The 24,165-nt window shown below is 39.6% G+C and overlaps 1 protein-coding gene across 3 annotated transcripts in view; it reads left to right on the forward strand.

Annotated features, from left to right (window-relative positions):
- Window positions 1–24,165, forward strand: part of ccnyl1 (cyclin Y-like 1) — a 99,914-nt gene that overhangs the window by 25,590 nt on the left and 50,159 nt on the right. For all 3 annotated transcript variants that reach the window (XM_073046531.1, XM_073046532.1, XM_073046533.1), the window contains 3 exons: window positions 8,941–9,041; window positions 11,076–11,111; window positions 23,772–23,823. In XM_073046531.1, coding sequence (XP_072902632.1) covers window positions 8,941–9,041; window positions 11,076–11,111; window positions 23,772–23,823 — 189 coding nt within the window. The remainder of the gene's footprint in view (window positions 1–8,940; window positions 9,042–11,075; window positions 11,112–23,771; window positions 23,824–24,165) is intronic.

Raw genomic sequence — 24,165 nt, forward strand, 5'->3', positions numbered from 1 at the left:
TAACTATATACATAGCATTTACATTGTATTAGGTATTAGAAGTAATCTAGAGATGATTTAAAGTATACGGGAGGATGTACATAGGTTACCGCGGATCGGGAATCGAAAAAAAACGGAAGTTCTCTTAAGTCGGAACGGGTACATCCAGTATTATTTAGCATCAGTTAGTCAAACATTTGTCTTAGTATTTAGTATATATTTTACCTTTCTATGTAAAACACTTAAACGTATGTATTTCAATAATTAAACCACTGCATTGCTCAGTAATAATTGTAGCTTTCATTGGGGTAGGGCTTTTCACATGCTCCATTATTCTCACTTTATCCTTTAAAATTGCTCCGACAATTGACCGACTGTAGCCTAACGCTTTTCCAATGACTGACGTTTCAGGTCTTTCTGATTGCTTTATTATTTCCACTTTATTTTCAATCGTAATCGTTTTCCGGAACAGAAATGCTACGGGTGGTGGGTCCCAAGCTCTGCTAGGTCCTAAAGTCCACCGCACTGAAACAGGTTAAATAAGCTCCGGTGCTCTGCTGGGTCCTAAAGTACACCAACTTGAGCATTCGCGATTTTTGGTATCTGCAAGGGGGTCCCGGAACCAATCCCCCACGGAAAGGAGGACCGACTGTAATTCTCTTTGGCCTGTACGTGATCCAAATCCCACTGTCCATGTACCTGGATATCCATGTATCTACATACAGCCTCTTAAAAGCAGCTATAGTATCTGCTTCTGTCACTCTCCCGACAGCCCATTGCAGGTATCTACCACTCGCTGTGTTTAAAACAAAAAATATCTGCCTTGTACATCTCCTTTAAACTTGCCCACTCTCACTTTAAATGCATGTCTTCTAGAATTTGACATGACTATTTACCCTCTCTTAATCTTACAAACATCTATCAGATGTCCCCTTCGCCTCCAAAGCTCAAAATTTCTCCAACCTCCCCTTATAGCACATGCACTTTAAACAGCATCCAGGTAAATGTCTTTTGCACTCTTTCCAAAGTTTGCACATTCTTGCTATAATGAAGAGTGACTAGAATCGCATACAATATTCCAAGTGTAGACACAGCAGTTTTATGCAGCCCTTTTGAGTTCCATCACCCAGAGAACCGTGCCTGATCTTTTCCATATCATATATTTGGCTTGTTTCCCCATACCGCTTCATGTATTTTGCATCGTGTAATGCTGTGCTTCTGACATTGTTATGCTGTCCCTTAATTCTGTAGCAAATGAAGTACTTCGGAATTACAGATATGGTTGTACTGTAGAAAACATACTGCTATAAATTAAAAGTTCTTTCATCTAATAGTATGTTTTTTGGGTCTTGGATGATGGGAAGGGAGGAATTGAAAGAGCTGGTGTTTTCACAATGCATGCATGAATATTTTGGCTACGGGGCCAATATTGTAGCAGCTTTTGATTTAAAGTAAAGTAACCCATAAAATTATTATTTCATTCTTTAAAAGGATATTACTACTTTCAGAAATGGATCAAGTAGTCTGCCAAATATTAAGCTGATTATATGATTCCGTCAGATATTTTTATTTCCATTGATAAATATGCTTTTAGTCTAAATGTAGTTGTCAGTTGTTTTTGAAATGATAGCTTAAAAAAGTAAAATAAACTGGTTAGAATTGTTTAATATTTTGTTCAAACATGGATGTTATATCTTTGGAATGATCAGCAATATTTTACTAAATATTGATGATACTGATTGAATCCACTTGATGCTGGAGGAAACTTATGACCCCTCTACATATAGTTTCCTTTTGCAAAAGTTAGCAAAGCAGGCTTTGGGGAATGGGGAATATGGCTTTAATCCTGATATTGTCAGCACTCATGAGGCTGGTCACATGTTCCCCTCCACCACATGCAAGACTCTTGAGTGGTAGGGAGCCCACATGAAATTAGCCTGCCAAGATCAGTCAAGTTGATGGTCCAGTCAAAAAGGCAGCATATAGTGAGAATGCTATGACCAGCCAGAGTGAAGGGAGGTAAATGGGCGTTTTCTTTATCAATAACTCTTGATAACCACTCTGCTGTAAATGCCAGGCATTGATTTCAGGTACATAATTTATATATCCTTATTTTTGGAGAAATTACTTTGCTTTTCTGAGGAGATGAAGTAGACACTAGTTGCTGTAATTTGGGTTTTTAATCTTTCACAGCCAGTAATATCAATATAGATCCTTAAGGTCTTGAGCTCAAAAGGCTTTTAACCAGAGCTAGTATATGCTCAGCTGCAATGGAAACAGGTTGCTTCAGAAATAGTCATGTATTATTTTGATCACAATTGTTCCAACTGAAATGTCGTAGACTGACACTGCATGTTCATAGGAGTAGATTATGTTACCTTTTTGAACAATGCAGCAGCAAAACATTCAAAACTAAATAGGCCATAATTTCTTAGCTCTCCTACTGCAATATTGAGGATAATAAGGACCACTCTGTAGTATTCTGAAGAACTGTGAAATTCTCCCTACTGGCTAACATCATTTGCTATATAAGAAAACTACCTGCAAACAGACTATCTGTTGTCAAACAGAATATCAGTGCTATTTGCCAGTCACTGTGTTATATAAATTGGCTACTGCTTTTCTTCCATTATAGAGTGATTATTACATTGGTCAGTCTAACCTAATAAAAGGCAGTGTTTAAATGCAAGTGTTTCAGATATAACTATAATTTCTATCCATTATTTTTATTCAAGCTTTTTTTGGCAATAATGCAACTGCCTCAAGGTAGCCCTGGATGACAAATGAAGAATTCTTGCCACTTCACAGTGCTACAAGCTGCAAAGAGCACATGCATTTAGTAGCAAAACTGTTCCAGTTATGATAGCTCTACTTTGAATATTTAGATCACAAAATACGTCTTTGCTTCCCCCCCCCCCACTTCTGTTACTGTTAGCCTAATAACTTTCCATTATTCAAACTCTATTCTCTATGATATCTTTCTCCTTTTGACCCTCCAGCGGCAGAGGTGTCATCAGGTGCCTTGTCCCTCAGCTCTGGAACATCACCTTAATCCCTATTTCCAAAATAAAATTTGTGGAAATGCTCAAATCAAACAGCAAACACAGAGCATCCATGTATTGTCCTTCATTTGAGATGTTCCCTGAAATTTTACAATATTAAAAGTGAAAGTTATATTAAGAACACCCTTTTATGTGAAAGCAGAGGATAGTTGGCGCTAGGGTAACTGTGTCCCAGTGTCCCAAGATCCAAAGTGAACTGTAGGGGTAAATAAAAGTCTTGGGATAGGGCAAAAATTTTTTGCCTAAAATCAGCCACAACCATCTTGCATATTGTGTGAGAACTGATGAGCTATGTGGTCTACACATATCAAGAGAGTTGTCCTTCATGAACCTGACCACAGTTTACATACTGCCAAAAGCCAACATTAACCAGGCTCTTGAAATAATGAATGCTGCCATCACAACAAGAAACTGCCCACCCTGACCTATTTCAAATCATAGTTGGGGACTTCAGTCAGGCTTGTTTGAAGAAATCTCTGCCAAATTATCAACACAATATAACCTGCAGCACCAGGAATCCCAGCACTCTAGACCACTGCTGTAGTATGGTTAGGAATACCTACTGTTCCGTGCCTGGACCACATTTGAGGAAAACTGATCGCTTAGCTATACTTCTACCTGTGTTTAGTCAGAAGCTAAAGAGCAAGTCTCCAGAGATGAGGACAATAAGGAGGTGGTCATAGGAAGCAGAGGAGTGGCTATGGAATTGCTTTGAGTCTGTGGACTGGGCTGTGTTCATGGACTCCTATGGATCTGAATGAATACATCAGGGTTATAATGGACTTTATTAAAACAGTTGTGAATGTGTGTCATCACAAAATTATTCAGAGTCTTCCCCAACCAGAAGCCCTGGATGAACCATGAGATCTACAATCTGCTGAGAGCCAGATCAGAGGCATCCAGGTCTGGCGACCAAGTAAGATACAAGAGATCCAGGTTCGATCTCTGGAAAGTCATCTCATGTGTGAAGTGACAATTCCGAGCCTAACTTGAGTCACTGGGGGATGCTCAACAGCAGTGGCAAGACTTCACTCCCAGATGAGCCCAATGCCATCTGAGTTTGCTTTGACCATCAAAACATGGAAGCACCTTCACAAACTCCCACTGCCCCCCTTATGATCCTGTGATTTCAGTCACTGAGGCTGACATGAGAGTGTCCTTTAGAAGGGTGAACCCATGGAAAGCATCTGCCCCACATGGGGTACCTGGCTGAGTACTAAAGACCTGTGCTGATTAACGTGCTGTAGTCTTCTTCATTATATTTAAACTCTCACTTCAGCAGTCTAAGGTACATCGGCTTTAAGCGGGCTTTATTTATACCGCTGCATAAGAAGAACGTAGCAACCTGCCTCAATGACTATCGTCCAGTAGCACTTGCATCTACTGTGATGAAATGCTTCAAGAGGTTGGTGATGAAATAAAGGGCATATAAGGTAACAAATGTGAATGGGAAGATGGATGATTGGGGCTTTTTAAATCCAACAAAAGGCAACTAAAAAGCCATAAAAATATGAAAAGATGAAATATGAGGGCAAACTAGCCAATAATATAAAGCAGGATGCTAAAAGTTTTTTCAGTTACATAAGGAGTAAAGAGGAGGTGAGAATTGATATTGGACCACTGGAGAATAATGCCGGTGAGGTAGTAATGGGGAACAAAGAAATGGCAGGTGAACTTAATGGGTACTTAATCTGTCTTCATTGTGGAAGACACTAGTGGTGTGCCAGAGGTCTGTGAGTGTCAGGGAGCAGGAGTGAGTGCCATTGCTATTACAAAGGAAAAAAATGCTAGGCAAGCTCAAAGGTCTTAAGGTGGATAAGTCACCTAGGCCAGATGGACCACATCCCAGAGTCCTGAAAGAGGTTGCTGAAGAGATAACAGATGCATTGGACATGATCTTTCAAGAATCACTTGATTCTGGTATGGTCCCGAAGACTGGAAAATTGCAAATTTCACTCCATTCTTTAAGGAGGGAGAAAGGCAAAAGAAAGGAAATTATAGGCCAGTTGGCCTAATCTCAGTGGTTGGGAAAGTGTTGGAGTTGATTATTAAGGATGAGGTTTTGGGGTACTTGGAGACTAATGATAAAATAAGTCAAAGCCAGCATGGTTTTTGTTAAGGGAAATCTTGCCTGACAAATCTGTTAGAGCTCTTCGAGGAAATAACAAGCAGAGTAGACAAACGAGAGGCAGTGGATGTCATTTACTTGGATTTTCAGAAAGCATTTGATAAAGTGCCTCACGTGAGGCTGCTTAACAAGATAAAATCCTATGGTGTTACAGAAAGGATACTGGCATGGATAGCAGAATGGCTGATAAGCAGGAGGCAGCGAGTGGGAATAAAATAAGCTTTTTCTGGTTGGTTGCCAGACTGGTGGCGCAGTGACATCAGTGCCAGACTCTGGAGTGGAGGTAACTCGACCTCATAAAATAAAGAAAAATACTGCAAAATGTCTATATGAGGAGTGGCGTGCCACACACTTTCGTTCTGCGCCTTCTAAGGCATGAAAATGCCCAACGCTGGCCTCTCAGGCCTGAGTCGACATCATTGTCATGCCAGGGTTGTTCCTCGGGTCAATTATGGGACAGCTACTTTTCACATTGTCAGTGATTTGGATAATGGAATTGATGATTTTGTGGCAAAGTTTGCAGATGATACAAAGAAAGGTAGAGGGGTAGGTAGTGCTGAGGAAGCAGGACTTGGAAGAGTGGGCAAAAAAAGAAATTGGAAGAATGTGCAAAAAAAGTGGCAGATGGAAGACAGTGTTGGGAAATGTATGATGATGTGTTTTAGTAAAAGGAACAATAGTGCAGACTATTATCTAAATGGGGAGAAGGTTCAAACATCAGAGGTGCAGAGGCACTTAGGAGTCCTTGTACAAGACTCCCAGATGGTTGAGTTTGTGGTAAAGAGGGCAAATGCAATGTTGGCATTTATTTCAAGGCAAATAGAATATTGAAGCAAGGAGATAATGCTGAGGCTTTATAAGACACTAGTCAGGCTCATTTGGAGTATTGTTAACAGTTTTGGGCCCCATATCTCAGAAAGGATGTGTTGTCATTGGAAAGAGTCCAAAGGAGTTTCATGAGGTTGATTTGGGGAATGAAGGGGTTAAATATGAGGAGCATCTTGTGGCTTTGGCCATGTAGTCACTGGAATTCTGTAAGAGCGTTGGGGGATCTGTTGAAACCTATAGAATGTTGAAAGGACTAGATTGGGTGGATGTGGAGAGGATGTTTCTTATGGTGGGGGTATCCAGAACTAGAGGGCACAGCCTCAAAATTGAGGGGTGACATTTTAGAACAGAAGTAAGGATTTTCTTTAGTCAGGGAGTAGTGAATTTGTTGTATGCTCTGCCCCAGACTATGGTGGAGGCCAAGTCTGTAGGTATATTTAAGGTGGAAGTTGATCATCTTCTGATCAGTCAGGACATCAAAGGATAGGGCAAGAAGGCAGGTGTATGAGGTTGAGTGGGATTTGTGATCAGGCTTGATGAAATGGCGGAGCAGACTATGGGCTGAATGGCCTAGTTCTGCTTCTATGTCTAACTCTTGTCTGAAAAGTGAATTGGATCTGCTCCAATTTGCCTTCCTGCACAACAGGTCAATAGCTGATGCCATTTCATTGGCTCTTCATTCAACCCTAGAATATCTTGACAGCAAAGGTTCATAGATCAGGATGCTCTTTATCAACTACAGGTTGGCATTCAACAGTATCACCCCTCAAAACTAATCAATAAACTTCAAGTCCTTGTCCTCAATACCTCCTTATGCAATGGGATTGTCGATTTCCTCTCTTTTAGACCCCAATCAGTTCGGATTGGCAGCAATATCTCCACAATCTCCATTAGCATAGGTGCACCATAATGCCCTGCTGTATTCACTTTATACTTGTGATTATGAGGCTAAGCATATTTCTAATGGCATATTTAAGTTTGCTGACAACACCACTGTTGTTGGCCAAATCAGATGTGGTAATGAATAAGCATCTGGCTGAGTAGTACCACAACAACAACCTGTCACTCAATGTCAGTTGGACCAAGGAGCTGATTATTGATTTCAGGTGGAGGAAACCAGAGGTCCACAAACCAGCCCTTATCGGGGGATTAGAGGTGGACAGCGTCAGCATCTATAAATTCCTTGATGTCATCATTCAAAAGGATCAGTCCTGTGACAGCATTTAAGTGCTAATACAAAGACACGGCAGTGCTTCTACTTCCTTAGGAGTTTCAGTAGATTTGGCATGACATCTAAAACTTCAACAAACCTCCAGATGATTGGTGGTGAGTATATTGACTGGCTTAATCATAGCCTGGTATGGGAGTATCAATGCCCTTGAACAGAAAATCTTACAAAAAGTAGTGGATACAGCCTACTCTGTTGTGGGTAAATCCCTCCCCATCATTGAGCATATGTAGACCGAGCTCTGTTGCAGGAAAGCAGTGTCTCCTCCACCCAATGTGCTTTCTTCTCACTGCTGTCATCAGGAAGAAGGAACAGGAGCCTCAGGACCCATACCACCAGGTTCAGGAACAGTCATTACCCATCAACCGTCAGGCTCTTGAACCAATGGGGATAACTTCATTCAATTTCACTTGCCCCATCATTGATCTATTCCCACAGCCGATGGACTCACTTTCAAGGACTCTTCATCTCAAGTTCTCGATATTCATTGCTTATTTATTTATTATTATTTTATCTTTCATTGATGCTATCGTGTTTCTTAGATTTACAGTGTATGCCCACAAGAAAACAAGTCTTGAGGGTTGTATGTGGTGACATAAATGTACTTTGATAATGAATTTACTTTGAACTATATTTCTCATGTTGCACTTTACAGTATTGAATGGAACCATATGCAGAATTGTTTTGTACCTAAAGTATTTGATGTGAGTGTGGTGGCATTTTTATTGCTAAAATTCCAAAGTAACTCAAGTTCATAGCTTCCTGGTAGTTTACATTTGGATTGTTCTTTTGGAGCAAGGCATCAGCAGGTTGGACTTGAATTTGAAATGTAGTTGGTGGCCAGCAACTTGATCAAACAATGTTATGTACTCTTCATGATTTCCTCATGTGAACTCCTTTCAACTTCTTTTTTGGCTTATTTTCTCATTTACAATTTATAAATTTTTTCAATATTAGAAAAATGGAATGTGTGTCTCTCATTGTTTGTGCATTTCTTTTCCACTTGTTTTTTTGCAGTTTTGTCCAGATTGAACGTTTAATTAAAGATACTGTGCTAATACCAGTAGTATGGAATGTATATTAAGAAATAATGCACAAATGTTTAGAAAATCATAAATTCTTCCAATTATTTGTAGTGATTCACATTTCCTGATCATTTAAGAACAGTTGTAGAGATTTGTGAACTGGTTATTTATCTTTTTTCTTCAGATGAGTCTCCACAATGAACTTTGATTCCTTTATGAGTTACTGATATTCATGTAAAACTATCATATGAGACAATTCTACAAATAAAGATGGAAGCATAAAGTACTTAAGTTGATAACGATGATCATGATCAGAGTTATAACTATTTTAATTACATACTGTTCAATCTCTTGATACAGCTACAGTTTGAGACTAGTTCAATTCGTGTTTATTGAATAAGATTATCAGGAATGACTTTTCTTTTAATTATAGCAACTAGGGATGGTTTGCAAGGTGTATATGATTTGGTGTTTTTGTCCATAATGTAAATAGCCTTGTAGTCGAAGTAGTCCTTTAGTTTAGAGTGTTTTGTAATATGCTATAGAATTGCATGACATCATCTAGTTATGATGGAGAAGTAAACTCTTAAGATACACCCCTGCTTACTTTATATAATTGGTTCACGAATTGACTTGTCCTGTTGTAATGTTAAAAGTATTTGGGCAGTGATTTCATTTTATTTTACACAGGTATCTCCTGGTCAACTCAGTAAAAAATACAGTTCATGTTCAACGATATTTATTGATGACAGCACTGTAAGCCAGCCCAACCTGAAAAGCACAATTAAATGGTAGGATATCAACAGATTTTTTTGGGGCAAGCTAGCAGATGGAACCAGTTAAGTTTACTTGCTTGGAGAGACAAGAGTCCTGCAGATGCTGGAATGAGGGGAAAAAGGCATGCTCTTGTAGGACCTCTGGCTCAAGCAGGAGGGAAATAATTGTTATGCTTGAATAAATTTAGGTTGTTGCACCTAGAGCATTGGAGGCTGAGGAGAGACCTGATAAAGGTTATTAAAATTATGAGAGGCATGGATTGGGTAAATAGAATATTTTCCCCAGGGCCAATGGCAAAATACCAGAGGACGTTCTAAGGCAGATGAGGATTTGGTCCTGTTGCAGGTCTCAAACTGAAACTTCAACAGTTCCTTCCCCCCTCCCCCTACAGATGAATTCCTCTAGCAGTTTTTAAAAAAATTTTTGCCCAGGTTTCTTTGCTTGCCTAACTATGGGATTTTGTAGTCACTAGTTTTTTTAAAGCAACAGTCTTTTAAATTGTGATTAACGTAGAACATTACAGCAGTGGACAGGCCATTTGGCCCACAATGTTGTGCTGATCTTGATGTCAGTTTATACTAATTGTCCTCCTCATGTGCATCCATATCCCTTCATCCCCTTCATATTCATGTGTCTGTACAAAAGCCTCATAAATCCACCAGACTGCATGCTTCTTCTTCTACCCCTGGTAACCCATTTCAGGTACCTACCAGTCTCTGTATATTTTTTTTAAAAACCCTCACATTGCTGTAAAGCTCCCCCCTCTTCCCCCCCAACCTTAAAAGTATGTCCTCTGATGTTTAACATTTCTACCCTGGGGCCAAGTTTCTGACTGTCTCCATCTCTCATAATATAAAAAAATCTCTGAGATCTTCCCTCAGCCTCCGATACTCTAGGGAGAACAACGCAAATTTGTTCCACCTTGCAGCTTATACCCTCTAATCCAGGCAGCATTTTCTTCACCTTTTCCACAGTCTCCAAGTGCAGTCTCAGTAAAGTTTTATATACAGGTAGCTGCAGCATGACTTCCTTACACTTGTACTCAGGCACTCCTACTAAACCGCCTTTACCTTATGCAGTTGCATAGCCACTCACAATGAATTATCTGAGTTAATGCTCCTATATTAAGGAAGAACATTCAGTAAAGAGATTTGGTGAATTAAAGCCAAGAAAAAGACATAGTACATTAGATGCATCATTTGGTGTACTGGTGGTTCAGATATGGCCATCACGTTAGAACATAAAACTGAGATATTTTGAGTTGATCTGAAAGATCTTGTGGTATCTATCAAAGAGAGTGGGGTGGTTTCAAACTCATAGTCAACATTTATTCTTTAAACGAATACCATGAGACAATTCAATTTTTCATTAACTTCACAGTGGAAGTTTATTGTATGCAAATTGGCCATACCATTTTAAGATCATAATTGATGGCACTAGCCATTCTTCACATTGATTCTGTTGGCAAAATATCTATATCATTGCATGCTATTAACTGAAGCCCATTCCTTTTTCTTACAAGTATAGGTCAATATGAAGGCTATGATTGTTGAACCCAAGAGTAAATTGAGAGGGTGAGGTTGATGATAAGGATGAAATTGCTGTTCTATTTGAGAATTGATACCAGACTGACATCCAAGGTTCAGATTTCCAGAAAACCAGACAAGTGTGAAAATTGGACATTTCCAGAAGTGTGGCTAGCCTCTAGATCTCTACTTTTACAGATTTGTTTACAATTTTGTGTTACTCTAGCTCTAAAGTGATCAGACTTACATGAAACACCCAACCTTACTTTGGAAGTGAAGAATAAGAAAATGTGGCTTGTAAATAAAAAAAGCAACTTGTATTTCCCTTCCATTTTCAACATCTGAGAAATTATAAAATCTGTAAACGGTTCTATCCCAGCAGTGCTTATTGAACCTGTAGTGGTAAGAGATAATGGAAAATTGTATTTGTAGCTTATATTATAATGTCAGCTTGTATTTTAATTTGCACGAAGGTACAGTTTTAAAGGTTTTTTAATGACTTTGTTTTTCTCTTCCTAACAGTGTTACTCTTGCAATTTATTATCACACAAAGAACAGGTAATTTTAATGTTTTTCAAACTGTTCCTTTTGGTCCTGGTAATTATCTGGTGCTATCTAGTTGTAACTTGTTTGTGTGATTCTATAAAAAGGTCTATCTCCAGTGGAGCAGTCACACAAACAAGGGCTCTGCAATTTTCTACTTCTGAATTTAAAACTGGCATTATGTAGGGCATTTGTGTGGGTTCCAACCTCTCTTTCCTTGTGTACTAATATAAAGAACTGGGATAATAGTCTGAAACCATTGTCAGTAATGAACTTAAATTAAGTCCAAGTGTAATGAATTCATTTCAGTGACAACAGCTTGTACCTCAAATGCAATGAAAGGTTATATTTTGCTAATGGTGCAGTAGTAAAAGTTAGGGTTAAAGTTTATAAGGAAGCATTCTTGGAAGATTGTAGAGCTAAAGCAGCTTTAGAAATAAGGAGGGGTAAAACCATGAATGAGTTTGGAAATGCAACATGTTGAGTCCTAGATTGAGGCTTTGCTGGGCAGATCCAGTCTAGGTCAGCTAGCACAGGATGATAGATGGGTATGACCATGAGACATAGGAACCGGAAGTAATTTCATTTCTCGTGAGCATATTAATATAAGCTAGAAGATGGGAAGCTGACAGGGAGAGTATTGGACTAGATCTAGAGACAATGAAAGCAGGAACAGTCATTTTCTAGTTGGAGGGACAAGAAGCTCAACATTGAACATCTGAAAAGATAATGAACTGGAAATTTAGTTAATGGTCCATCCAATATTCAACACTATTGCCTCATGTTGCTCAGAATTTGAGAAACAGATTGTAGATGACCTTTGCCTTACTGGCTGGGTTGTGTTATGGGAAATGGTCTGTATCATGATTTTCTGTAGCGTGAAGCTGCATCATCTGTGCAAGAAACACGAGTCAAAGAATAATATGTTGTTTCTATATTTACTTGCCACATAAACAGCATAAAACTTGATACTTGATACATGGAAAAAAATTCTTTATGACGGTGAATTCTATTTTATCAAATTTTTGGGTAGTGATTTTTAAATTCGAATTTTCATTACGTGAACAGTCAACACAAAGTTGTCTGCAGTTGTCTAATAGTTACAGCTGTACTAGTCTGTCAATCAAGACTATTCAAGAAGATTACTTTGTCTCTGATCGGCTTTACAGAATTCACAGGATCATCTGAAATTATGTTGTTGAAAGAGAAGGCTATTTGATTTGCTCTGTTCCTGATAATCTCTCTAAACGGATGGACAGATAGTAATCAACTTATTGTTGAAGTATCTAGTCATTTTGCATCTTGTTTAGAAGCCCATGGCTTGGTGAGTGTGGAGTGGGTTGGTAAGCATTATAAAAGGATCTCTCATGTCCTTCAGTGACTTAGTTATGCACTTAATAAATTACTACTTTCACTAGTTTAAATGAAGGTGTCATTGAAAGAGAAAATAAACTTCCTTGCAGAGGAACACACACAAAGTGCTGGAGGAACTCAACAGACCAGGCAGCATCTATAGAAAAAAATACAGTTGAAGTTTTGGGCTGAGACCCTTCAGCAGAACTAGCCTGAAACGTCAACTGTACTTTTTTCCACAGATGCTGCCTGGCCTGCTGAGTTCCTCCAGCATTTTGTGTGTGTTACTTGGATTTCCAGCATCTGCAGATTTTCTCTTGTTTGTGATTTCCTTGCAGAGGGTAGTTAGGTTATTAGACTAAAGTTTGGTAAGGAAAGCACTTTATATATTCCTATATCCATCCTCTTTCTGGAGACTTTGAAAGACAATAGTGGTCTATTGTGGTTAAAGACAATTTATGGGGATGAAGATCCGGATAGACAGTCAATCATGTTTACCAAAAATAGATTTGTGTATCAATATAAGCAGCAGTCAAGTAGTCGCAGCTACTTTGGAAAATGTGTCTCCTGATAGGTAAAAAGTAGAAAATGTAAATTGTACTTCAGGATTAGAACCAAACCGAATAGAATATAAAACTTTTTTGCATCACACTGTAGAAATTGATATCCTCTTCTGTACTTCAGGCATATATATAATGCTAAATGTCACTTTTTGAGGTGACCTGTAACTGGTTTGCAAAAGATAGATAGATAGATAGATACTTTATTCATCCCCATGGGGAAATTCAACTTTTTTCCAAGATTTTTATTTTGAAACTTTCCCCGCAGATATTTTCAAAAATTAAACACAAAAGGTCAGAGCTTCAGTAAGTCTTGCTAGTTTCTAATACTTTAATATTTCCTTATGAAAGAGAAGAAAATCATCCATCTATTTGAGTCCATCTTGGCTCTCAGGTAGACTCATCATTCCCATTAGATCACTTTACAGGAGAATAAGTGAGAATAACCTACTTACTCTGGTTGCTACTAACTCCACTCTAATTCTCCTACTGGGTACTTGCACCAAAGTAAATTTGCAGTAGCCAGTTAGCCTGTCAACCAGCACGTATTTCGGTGTGGGATGAAATACGCAAACATGAAAACTACACACAGTACTGGAGGTTCCTGGGGCTGTGAGGTAGCAGCACTACCTACTACACAATTGTTTAGGGAGATGAGAACAGTTTTGTGCTAATGACAATGTTGGACGTTCTGATGTACCACAAAAAATGGTGACGAGAAATGAAGAAGAGCAGAGTAAGTTTCAAAATTAAGAAACCAGCTGAGACTTTCAATAAAATTTATAGGTTGTAATTACATCTGACAAAAAAAGCCTTTCAAATAAAGTGAAAATATTTACTTTAGCAAATTAAAGCCACCTGGTGCTCATGATAAGCCACGATGGAACCTGACATTAAGTCATTGATACACTATTAAACTTTAGAGTTGGTGGCGGCCATTTTAAAAATTAAGTTAAAATAATGTATTCATGGAGGTAGTAAGAAGAAATTTACAAAACATTTGTGTGTATGTGTGGGCTCCATGTGTTAGATTACATACCTAATAAAGTATTCTTGAAGCATTATCACTGAATCCTATGTAACAATGTAACATCACTTCAAATGTACATAACTAGGTATAAAGCCCCATGGGGTGAGCTAAGATTTTGAAAGGTGTTATGCAAGTCACTTTAGATGAAAGATATGCAGTTAGATTAATATTACTTATTCTTTACAGGCACTCTTTTATTTATATATTAAAAAAAGTCACAAAAGAAACTAAAACCAACTATACAGATAGATTATTTGTTGGAACATTTGGCAAGGGGGCATCTAACAATGAGTTGTGTAGGATGCAATTGAATATGCACAAATATTCTTTGTGAAACAGCGAGAATAACTCCAAAGACCTGTGAAGTGGAAGTCCTATAATGTGGAAGAAATTCTTGAAAGCTAATTGATTTGATCCCTCCTTTGTAGTTGCTGGATAGAGGAGAAAAAATCATAAAAAGGCTAGATTCTGAAATACACGTTGGATAATCAGAGGAGTGAAGCAACTCTTTCTTATTTTACAGTTATCCAATCCCTTCACTTCTAGAAAAACATTAAACATTAGTTGTGATACTTTCCATGTGCTTATTTTGAGTACATTGTCTGGTGATGCCATGATTAATTGAACCAACATACTATTACATTGCGTCATACTCAGGATCTGTTCCTAGGGCAAGAATAATGGAATCATCACTAAAAGAGATCATCATTTTAATATTTATAGAGATTCATTACTGTCAGCATTACTATATTGAAACCTGGTACAAACCCCATTCCCTCCTGTTGCTGTGCTGGGAATGTGGTAGTAGATCCTACCATCTGTTGAGTCTGTCACATCAGGGAGGGTTGATGTTCACTGGGCTGGAACAAACAGTTCATTTGCTTAGTGGTGAAATGTGGGGTTTGAGGCTACATCCTGGCTGTCACATGGACAGCAACTGCTTCATGTGTTGACAGAGCACCCAGATTTTGTAGTCTCCTGGTAAAGATGATGAAAACTGCTGTCTCCCTCTGGCTATCTATCAATACACAGAACAGTTCCCTGTGATGACCTTCACTTACAATCAGCTGCGGCCCGAGACCCATATCTCAGCCCTATGCTGCCACAGTATTTGCTGGCAGCCTACTGCAGGAACATGAGCAAAGGGTTCTATCAAATTCTGCACACTACGTAATGGAGGGGTCAGGAAATTACACCAAATTTCTGTAGTCAGATTCCTAGTGATGTACAATCTGACCACATGTCTTAAAATACGGGGATAATGTACTTATGAATGTTCAGATTGGACAACTAAGAGTGCTGTGCAACTGTTCTGTGCACCAGAACAACTGGTGCTCTGTGCAGCAGAAGTAAACAGGATACCTGTGTATTAATTTTTGGTTCTTTCAGTATTCCCACACTTTCTTTTCTTGAGTTTCTAATTAGAAGTAGGAAAGCAGGAAAATTTGTTTTTTAGGAATGTTAGAACAGGAATAAGCCATTTTGCTCCAGAAATTGTCATCCCATTCAATTTCATTGTTTCTGATAAAAATGAGAAATAGAGTTAAGAGCAATTCATTGAGGCCTCTTTAATCGGAGAACTATTCCGTCATACCTTCCTCTACCATCCCCATATTTGTTGATCTTGTTAGTAGAGTAAAATCTATTGGTTTCTGCCTTGACAGTGTTCAACATCTGAGAACAACGATGCAAGAAATTAAAATGCTCATTGCTCGATAATGTGACTTAAAATGTCTCAACTCTCCCAAATGACTGATGGCACAAAGGTTGGGGGTGTTGTGGATAATGTGAAGGGCTGTCAGTGGAACATAGATAGGATGCAAAACTGGGCTGAGAAGTGGCAGATGGAGTTCAACCCAGATTAGTGTGAGGTGGTTTATTTTAGTAGGTCAAATATGGTAGAATATAGTATTAATGGTAAGACTCTTGGCAGTGTGCAGGATCAGAGGGATCTTGGGGTCCGTGTCCATAGGATGCTCAAAGCTGCTGTGCAGGTTGACTGTGTAGTTAAGAAGGCATTCAGTGCATTGGCCTTTATCAACTGTGGGATTGAGTTCAAGAGCTGAAAGGTAATGTTTACAGCTGTATAGAACCCTGGTCAGGCCCCACTTGGAGTACTGTGCTCAGTTCTGGTCACCTCACTACAAGAAGGATGTGGAAACTATAGAAAGGATGCAGAGGAGATTTGCAAGGATGTTGCCTGGATTGGGAGCATGCCTTCTGAGAAAAAGTTGAGTGAACTTGGCCTTTTCTCCTTGGAGCGACAGAGGATGAGAGGTGACCTGATAGATGAGAGGCATTGATCAAGTGGATAGTCAGAGGCTTTTTCCTAGGGTTGAAATGGCTATGGGATCTCTTTTGGGGAAGGTGGGACCTGTACAGATTGGATGGGTTTCACCTGATCTGGAGGGGGAGCAATATCCTTGCAGGTAGGTTTGCTAGCATGGTTCGGGAGGGTTTAAACTAATTTGCAAGGGGGATGGGGCCTGGAGCGATAGTGCATTGAATAAAGCCAGATCTAACATATAGAGAGGCTTTGAAAAAAGGGAAGCAGAATAAAGGATGTAAAGGTAATAAGGTAGAAGGGCTAAAGAGTGGGTACTTCAATGCAAGAAGCATCAGGAACAAGGGTGATGAACTGAGAGCTTGGATACATACATGGAATTATGATGTAGTGGCCGTTACAGAGACTTGGCAGGCACCAGGGCAGGAATGGATTCTCAATATTCTTGGATTTCAGTGTTTTAAAAGGGATAGAGAGGGGGGATAGAGAGAGAGGCATTACTGGTCGGGGATACTATTACAGCTACAGAAGGGTGGGTAATGTAGCAGGATCCTCTTTTGAATGGGTGGAAGTCAGGAACAGGAAGGGAGCGGTTACTCCATTGGGAGTATTCTATAGGCCCCCTGGTAGCAGCAGGGATACCGAGGAACAGATTGGGAGGCAGATTTTGGAAAGGTGCAAAAATAACAGGGTTGTTATCATGGGTGACTTTAACTTCCCTAATATTGATTGGCACCTGATTAGTTCCAATGGTTTAGATGGGGCAGAATTTAAGTGTGTCCAGGACAGATTCCTGTCATAGTATGCTGACAGGCCATCTAGGGGTAATGCCATACTAGATCTTGTATTAGGTAACGAACCGGGTCAGATCACAGATCTCTCAGTGGGTGAGCATCTGGGGGACAGTGACCACTGCTTATGGAAAAGGATAGAATCAGAGATGACAGGAAAATTTTTAATTGGGGAAGGGCAAATTATGAGGCTATAAGGCTAGAACTTGCGGGTGTGAATTGGGGTGATGATTTTGCAGGGAAATGTACGATGGGCATGTGGTCGATGTTTAGGGATCTCTTGCAGAATGTTAGGGATAAATTTGTCCCGGTGAGGAAGATAAAGAATGGTAGGGTGAAGGAACCATGGGTGACAAGTGAGGTGGAAAATTTAGTCAGGTGGAAGAAGGCAGCATACATGAGATTTAGGAAGCAAGGGTCTATTGAGGAATATAGGATAGCAAGAAAGGAGCTTAAGAAGGGGCTGAGGAGAGCAAGAAGGGGGCATGAGAAGGCCTTGGCGGTAGGGTAAAGGAAAGCCCCAAGGCATTCTTCAATTATGTGAAGAACAAAAGGATGATGGGAGTGAAGGTAGGACCGATTAGAGATAAAGGTGGGAAGATGTGCTAGGAGGCTGTGGAAGTGAGCGAGGTCCTCAATGAAAACTTCTCTTCGGTATTCACCAATGAGAGGGAACTTGATGACGGTGACAACAATATGAGTGAGGTTGATGTTCTGGAGAGGAGGTGTTGGAGTTGTCAAAATACATTAGGACAGATAAGTCCCTGGGGCCTGACGGAATATTCCCCAAGCTGCTCCACAAGGCGAGGGAAGAGATTGCTGAGCCTCTGGCTAGGATCTTTTATGTCCTCGTTGTCTGTGGGAATGGTACCGGAGGATTGGAGGGAGGCGAATGTTGTCCCCTTGTTCAAAAAAGGTAGTAGGGATAGTCCAGGTAATTATAGACCAGTGAGCCTTACATCTGTGGTGGGAAAGCTGTTGGAAAAGATTCTTGGAGATAGGATCTATGGGCATTTAGAGAATTGTGGTCTGATCAGGAACAGTCAGCATGGCTTTGTGAAGGGCAGATCGTGTCTAACAAGCCTGATAGAGTTCTTTGAGGAGGTGACCAGGCATATAGATGAGGGTAGTGCAGTGGATGTGATCTACATGGATTTTAGTAAGGCATTTGACAAGGTTCCACACGGTAGGCTTATTCAGAAAGTCAGAAGGCATGGGATCCAGGGAAGTTTGGCCAGGTGGATTCAGAATTGGCTTGCCTGCAGAAGGCAGAGGGTCGTGGTGGAGGGAGTACATTCAGATTAGAGGGTTGTGACCAGTGGTGTCCCACAAGGATCTGATCTGGGACATCTTCTTTTCGTGATTTTTATTAATGACCTGGATGTGGGGGTAGAAGGGTGGGTTGGCAAGTTTGCAGACGACACAAATGTTGGTGGTGTTGTAGATAGTGTAGAGGATTGTCAAAGATTGCAGAGAGACATTGATAGGATGCAGAAGTGGGCTGAGAAGTGGCAGATGGAGTTCAACTTGGAGAAGTGTGAGGTGGTACACTTTGGAAGGACAAACTCCAAGGCAGAGTACAAAGTAAATAGCAGGATACTTGGTAGTGTGGAGGAGCAGAGGGATCTGGGGGTTCATATCCACAGATCCCCGAAAGTTGCCTCACAGGTAGATAGGGTAGTTAAGAAAGCTTATGGAGTGTTAGCTTTCATAATTCGAGGGATAGAGTTTAAGAGTTGCAAGGTAATGATGCAGCTCTGTAAAACTCTAGTTAGGCCACTACTGTGTCCAGTTCTGGTCGCCTCAGTATAGGAAGGATGTGGAAGCATTGGAAAGGGTACAGAAGAGATTTACCAGGGTGCTTCCTGGTTTAGAGAGTATGCATTATCATCAAAGATTAAGGGAGCTAGGGCTTTACTCTGTGGAGAGGAGGAGGATGAGAGGAGACATGATAGAGGTATACAGGATATTAAGAGGAATAGATAGAGTGGACAGCCAGTGCCTCTTTCCCAGGGCACCACTGCTCAACACAAGAGGACATGGCTTTAAGGTAAGGGGTGGGAAGTTGAAGGGAGATATTAGAGGAAGGTTTTTTACCCAGAGAGTGGTTGGTGTGTGGAGTCAGTGGTGGAGGCAGATACACTACTGAAATTTAACAGACAACTGTACTGGTAGATGGAGGAATTTAAGGTGGGGGGGGGGCAAAACATTGTGGGCCAAAGGGCCTGTACTGTGCTGTACAATTCTATGTCTGTCATGCGAGGGCAGAGTTTTAAGGTGCTTGGAAGTAGGAGATGTCAGGGGTAAGTTTTTTTTTTTATGCAGAGAGTGGAGTGTGGGTGGAACAGGCTGCCGACGATGGTGTTAGAGGCGGATACAGTTGGTTTTTTTAAGAGACTTTTGGTTAGGTACATGGACCTTAGAAAAATAGAAGGCTATAGTTAACTCTAGGTAATTTCTAAAGTAGGTACATGTTTGGTACTGCATTGTGGGCCGAAGAGCCTGTATTGTGCTGTAGGTTTTCTATGTTTCTAAGTATGTTCAATCTATCCTTGTAAATCTTCATATAAGAAAGAATCCAATAAGCTTTCATTGTATTACCTTGATAATTATATCTATCTTTGAGTTAGAAAACCAAGGTGTATACATACCTTGAGTGTCGTCTCAATAAGGCCTGTAAAATTACTGAGAGCTTTTTATTCTTGTTCTCTAGTTCCTTTGATTTAAAGCTAACATAATAATTGCTTTCTTAATTACCTGAATATCAATCATTCTGTGATTTGTGTATGCTTATTACCCTTTTAAAAGAAAAATTGATTCTCTTGTTTCCTATATCACAGTTTTCCAAATTGCATCATGTTTGCCACATTCTTGCTAGTCCCTTTGCATCCTACCTTTCTACATGGCTGACAAACTTGGATGGATTATCAGCTGTATTCTCTCCTTAAGTCATTGTTGGAGGCTGAATCATTGAATAACTTGGTGAAAAGTAGTTAAAGCTGGTCACCGTGAAACACTTAAAAGAAAATTATTGAAGATATTGGAGAACTAAAATATAACCAGAAAATGTTGTAAATTTTTAGGTGGTCAGTCAATTTCATCCAAAAATGAATTGTGTGTCAACATTATTTTTGTCTATTAATATAGGGTCTGAGCACCATTCTTTAGTATTATAATTTTTGTTTCCTTGTTGAATGTTTTTTGAAAATCAAAATGTACCTACCCTGTTAATTACAATTCCTGAAAGCACTAGTAAATCTGCCAAAGTCCTTCATAAATCTATAATAATCCTAAATCATAAGATTATTTTCTAATTGCTCTTTTAGCATGTATCAAATAAGAACAAATATTCTTGCATTTTTTTCTTTTTATGAAGCTAACTAGCCTCTTAGTAGTCCTTCCAAAAAAAAATCCTATTTTTAATCCACATAGAATGTTTCAAATTCTAAGGCATTCTGGAAGGTCCAAACAAACACACCCATTATTTCATGTAGCCATCCTTTTCAAAATGTTAGTATGTAGACCATTAGTTTAGGACACTGATCGACTTTAATCCCAATAATTTTTTAAACTGCAATTTTTGTCATTATGGCTGGAGTTGAACACCAGCTAATTATTTTGCTCCTTTATCTCCTACTATCTCTTTCCAACAAAAATGTGCAATCAGTTCTGAAATTTTTGTAAAATATGGAAAAAGTTATCTGAATAGTACAGTAGCTTTTGGAACATAGCTTAAATGAATCCTTGAGCCAGTCGAGAATCAACCTGATTAACAACAAAAAAGGGGGCAAATAGACAGACAGACATACTTTATTGATCCCGAGGGAAATTGGGTTTCGTTACAGTTGCACCAACCAATGATAGAGTAGAAATATAGCAAAATAAAACCAGAAATAATTAAATGATAATAAGTAAATTATGCCAAGTGGAAATAAGTCCAGGTCCAGCCTATTGGCTCAGAGTGTCTGACACTCCGAGGGAGGAGTTGTAAAGTTTGATGGCCACAGGCAGGAATGACTTCCAATGTCACTTAGTGTTGCATCTCGGTGGAATGAGTCTCTGGCTGATTGTACTCCTGTGCCTAACCAGTACATTATGGAGTGGACAGGAGACATTGTCCAAGATGGCATGCAACTTGGACAGCATCCTCTTTTCAGACACCACCGTCAGAGGGTCCAGTTCCACCCCCACAACATCACTGGCCTTGCGAATGAGTTTGTTGATTCTGTTGGTGTCTACTACCCTCATCCTGCTGCCCCAGCACACAACAGCAAACATGATAGCACTGGCCACCACAAACTCGTAGAACATCCTCAGTATCATCCGGCAGATGTTAAAGGACCACAGTCTCCTCAGGAAATAGAGACAGCTGTGACACTTCTTGTAGACAGCCTCAGTGTTCTTTGAGCAGTCCAGTTTATTGTCAGTTCGTATCCCCAGATACTTGTAATCCTCCACCATGTCCACACTGACCCTTTGTGTGTTTATTTTAGAAGGAAAAGTTGCTCTAAAGGTTTATATTTGGAAAGAAAGAGCAAAATTCATCCCCTTTGATTTGCATTAAAAATGCTATTGGCCAGCTTGTATCTCAATTTATAGTTTCCATATGCATCTTGCCGTATGTCTTTCCATCAGTATGAGTTATTGTGAATATATAGGGTTTGATCATACCTGTGGGAATTTAATAAAATTCTCATGACTCTGGATGCTTAAAATGGACTCCAGATCCATTGTCTGTCGCATCTTTTCTGTGGCAGGCAGAAGAACCTTTGAGGCAGTGGTTGAAATGCCACTTGCTTTGAAGCCATGCACTAGCCACTACTCAGAGTGCCCTGATTTAGATGTAGAAGGTGAGATCTTCCACGTGCTGTTCCAGGACTTGAATACAAAAATTACATGGACAGTTCAGCATAAAAATTGAAATAATTTTTGTTCATGCATTTTTTTCTATGTTTAAGTTATACTTAATGGACTTGTTAGCTTATATGCAAAAATATTTTTAAGAGTACCTAGAAAATGTATAAATCAGCGGAGCCAAGGGTCATTGCAATTTGCATGCCTTGTTCCAAGTCTTTTCATGTGAGATCAAGAGCTTGCATTGAAAAATGTGAAGTTGCTGTAATTCCAGTGCCTATGCTTGTGCTTGGGTAATTTGCAGTGATCATACTTGGGAGATCTCCAGATTTAATCGTAATAAATTACAGATTCTTTATATGTAGAGGTTGCTGTGTCCAGGAACCCCTATTACAAGGGAGAAGGTGCTCAAAAAGCTGAAAGACCTAAAAGTACCTAGATCACCTTGACCAGATGAACTGCACCCTATGGTTCTGAAAGAGGTACCAGTAGCGACTGTAGAGGCATTAGTAGTGATTTTTCAAAAGTCATTGGACTTTTGCATGGTGCTAGAGGACTGGAAAATTGCAAAGAAAAGAGGATGGCAACAGAAAGGACCAGTAAGCCTGACCTCAGTGGTTGGGAAGATGTTGGAGTCAGTTGTGAAGGATATGGTTATGGAGTATTTGGTTACATAGGACAAGATAGGGCAAATTAGCACAGTTTCCTTCAGGGAAAAACCTTGCCTGACACACCTGTTGGAATTCTTTGCGGGGATTACAAGAAGGATAGATAAAGGGGATGCAGTGGGTGTTGTATTCTTGGACTTTCAGAAGATCTTTGACAAGGTGCCACACGTGAGACTGCTTACCAAGTTAAGAGCCCATGATATTACAGGAAAGTTACTGGCATGATTAGAGCACTGGCTGATTGGTAGGAGACAGCGAGTGGAAATAAAAGGATTATTTTCTGGTTGGCTGCCAGTGACCAGTGGTGTCCCAACACAAGTCAGTGTTGGGACCGCTTCTTTTTATGCTGTATATCAATGATTTAGATAATGGAATAGATGGCTTTGTTACCAAGTTTGCAGATGATACAAAGATTGGTGGAGGGGCAGATAGTGTTGAGGAAACAGGTAGGCTGCAGAAGGACTTAGACCAGAGGTGTCGAACTCAATTGCACATGGGGCCAAAACTCAAAGCACACTTTAGGTTGCGGGCTGAACAGGATAAACATTTATTGAACACACTAAAACTAAACATTTTTTGAACATAAATATGAATAAAAACAGACAGGAATATTATTCCAGAAAAAATAAACTAAAACTTTAAATAACTTAAATATTTTGCTCTCCATAAAAAATCTCCTGTCAGTATTATACAAGTTAGAAATATGAGCATGCTGCAAAACCCTGAAAATATAAATAAAATTTGTGCTTTTCAGCAAAAGTTAAAACAACAACAAATCAAAACACTTTGTTTTCTTTGCTCTGTTTTGTCAGAGCTGGATGCTTGGCATCTTTTCTTGGCAATAAGTTCGTTTAGGTTTGGTGTAAGGTTCTGTGTTGTAGAGATTCTCAGGATGGACTGCAGGTGTTCATCAGTGAGACGACTCCTGTGTGATGTTTTGTTAATCTTCATCACTGAGAGAAGCTTCTCACACAGATATGTGCTACTGAAATAATTTTGAAAGGCATGGGCGAAGAGGGCAATACTGAGCAAAGAAACTTATGTAGCCTTGTAGTTGAAGGAGCCAAAAAATGTAGATTACAGGCTGGAAAAAGGTAATGAGTGATCAGTGTATTTTGTGTTTTTTTTCCTGCAGAGATTCAGACAGATCAATAGATATTTTTGATGAGAAGCTGCATCCATTGACTGTAAGTACTCCTATTGAAATCTTACAATTCTTAGCACACAACGTTCTTACAAAATGAGCAACTAAACAAAACATTCTGAATAGACATTGAAATCTTTGAACTTTCTGTGTGGACATGATAAAGACTGATGTACCGATAGCCAGTCATGTTTGCGTTATTATGTAGGCCTCTGTACATATGTTAGGTTTAGGCAATGGCACCATTCAGACTGTACACACATATTTGGCCCTCCTTTATCTTTCATTTGATGTCCCAACACATGGCTGTTGTATTTCAACCTCTTTCGTCCTGTCTTTTTAACTTTCTGGCCTCCTTATATTGTCTGGTAGTTCAACTATAGAG

The sequence above is a fragment of the Hemitrygon akajei genome, chromosome 5, assembly GCF_048418815.1.
Source record: "Hemitrygon akajei chromosome 5, sHemAka1.3, whole genome shotgun sequence".
Classification (NCBI taxonomy): Eukaryota; Metazoa; Chordata; class Chondrichthyes; order Myliobatiformes; family Dasyatidae; genus Hemitrygon; species Hemitrygon akajei.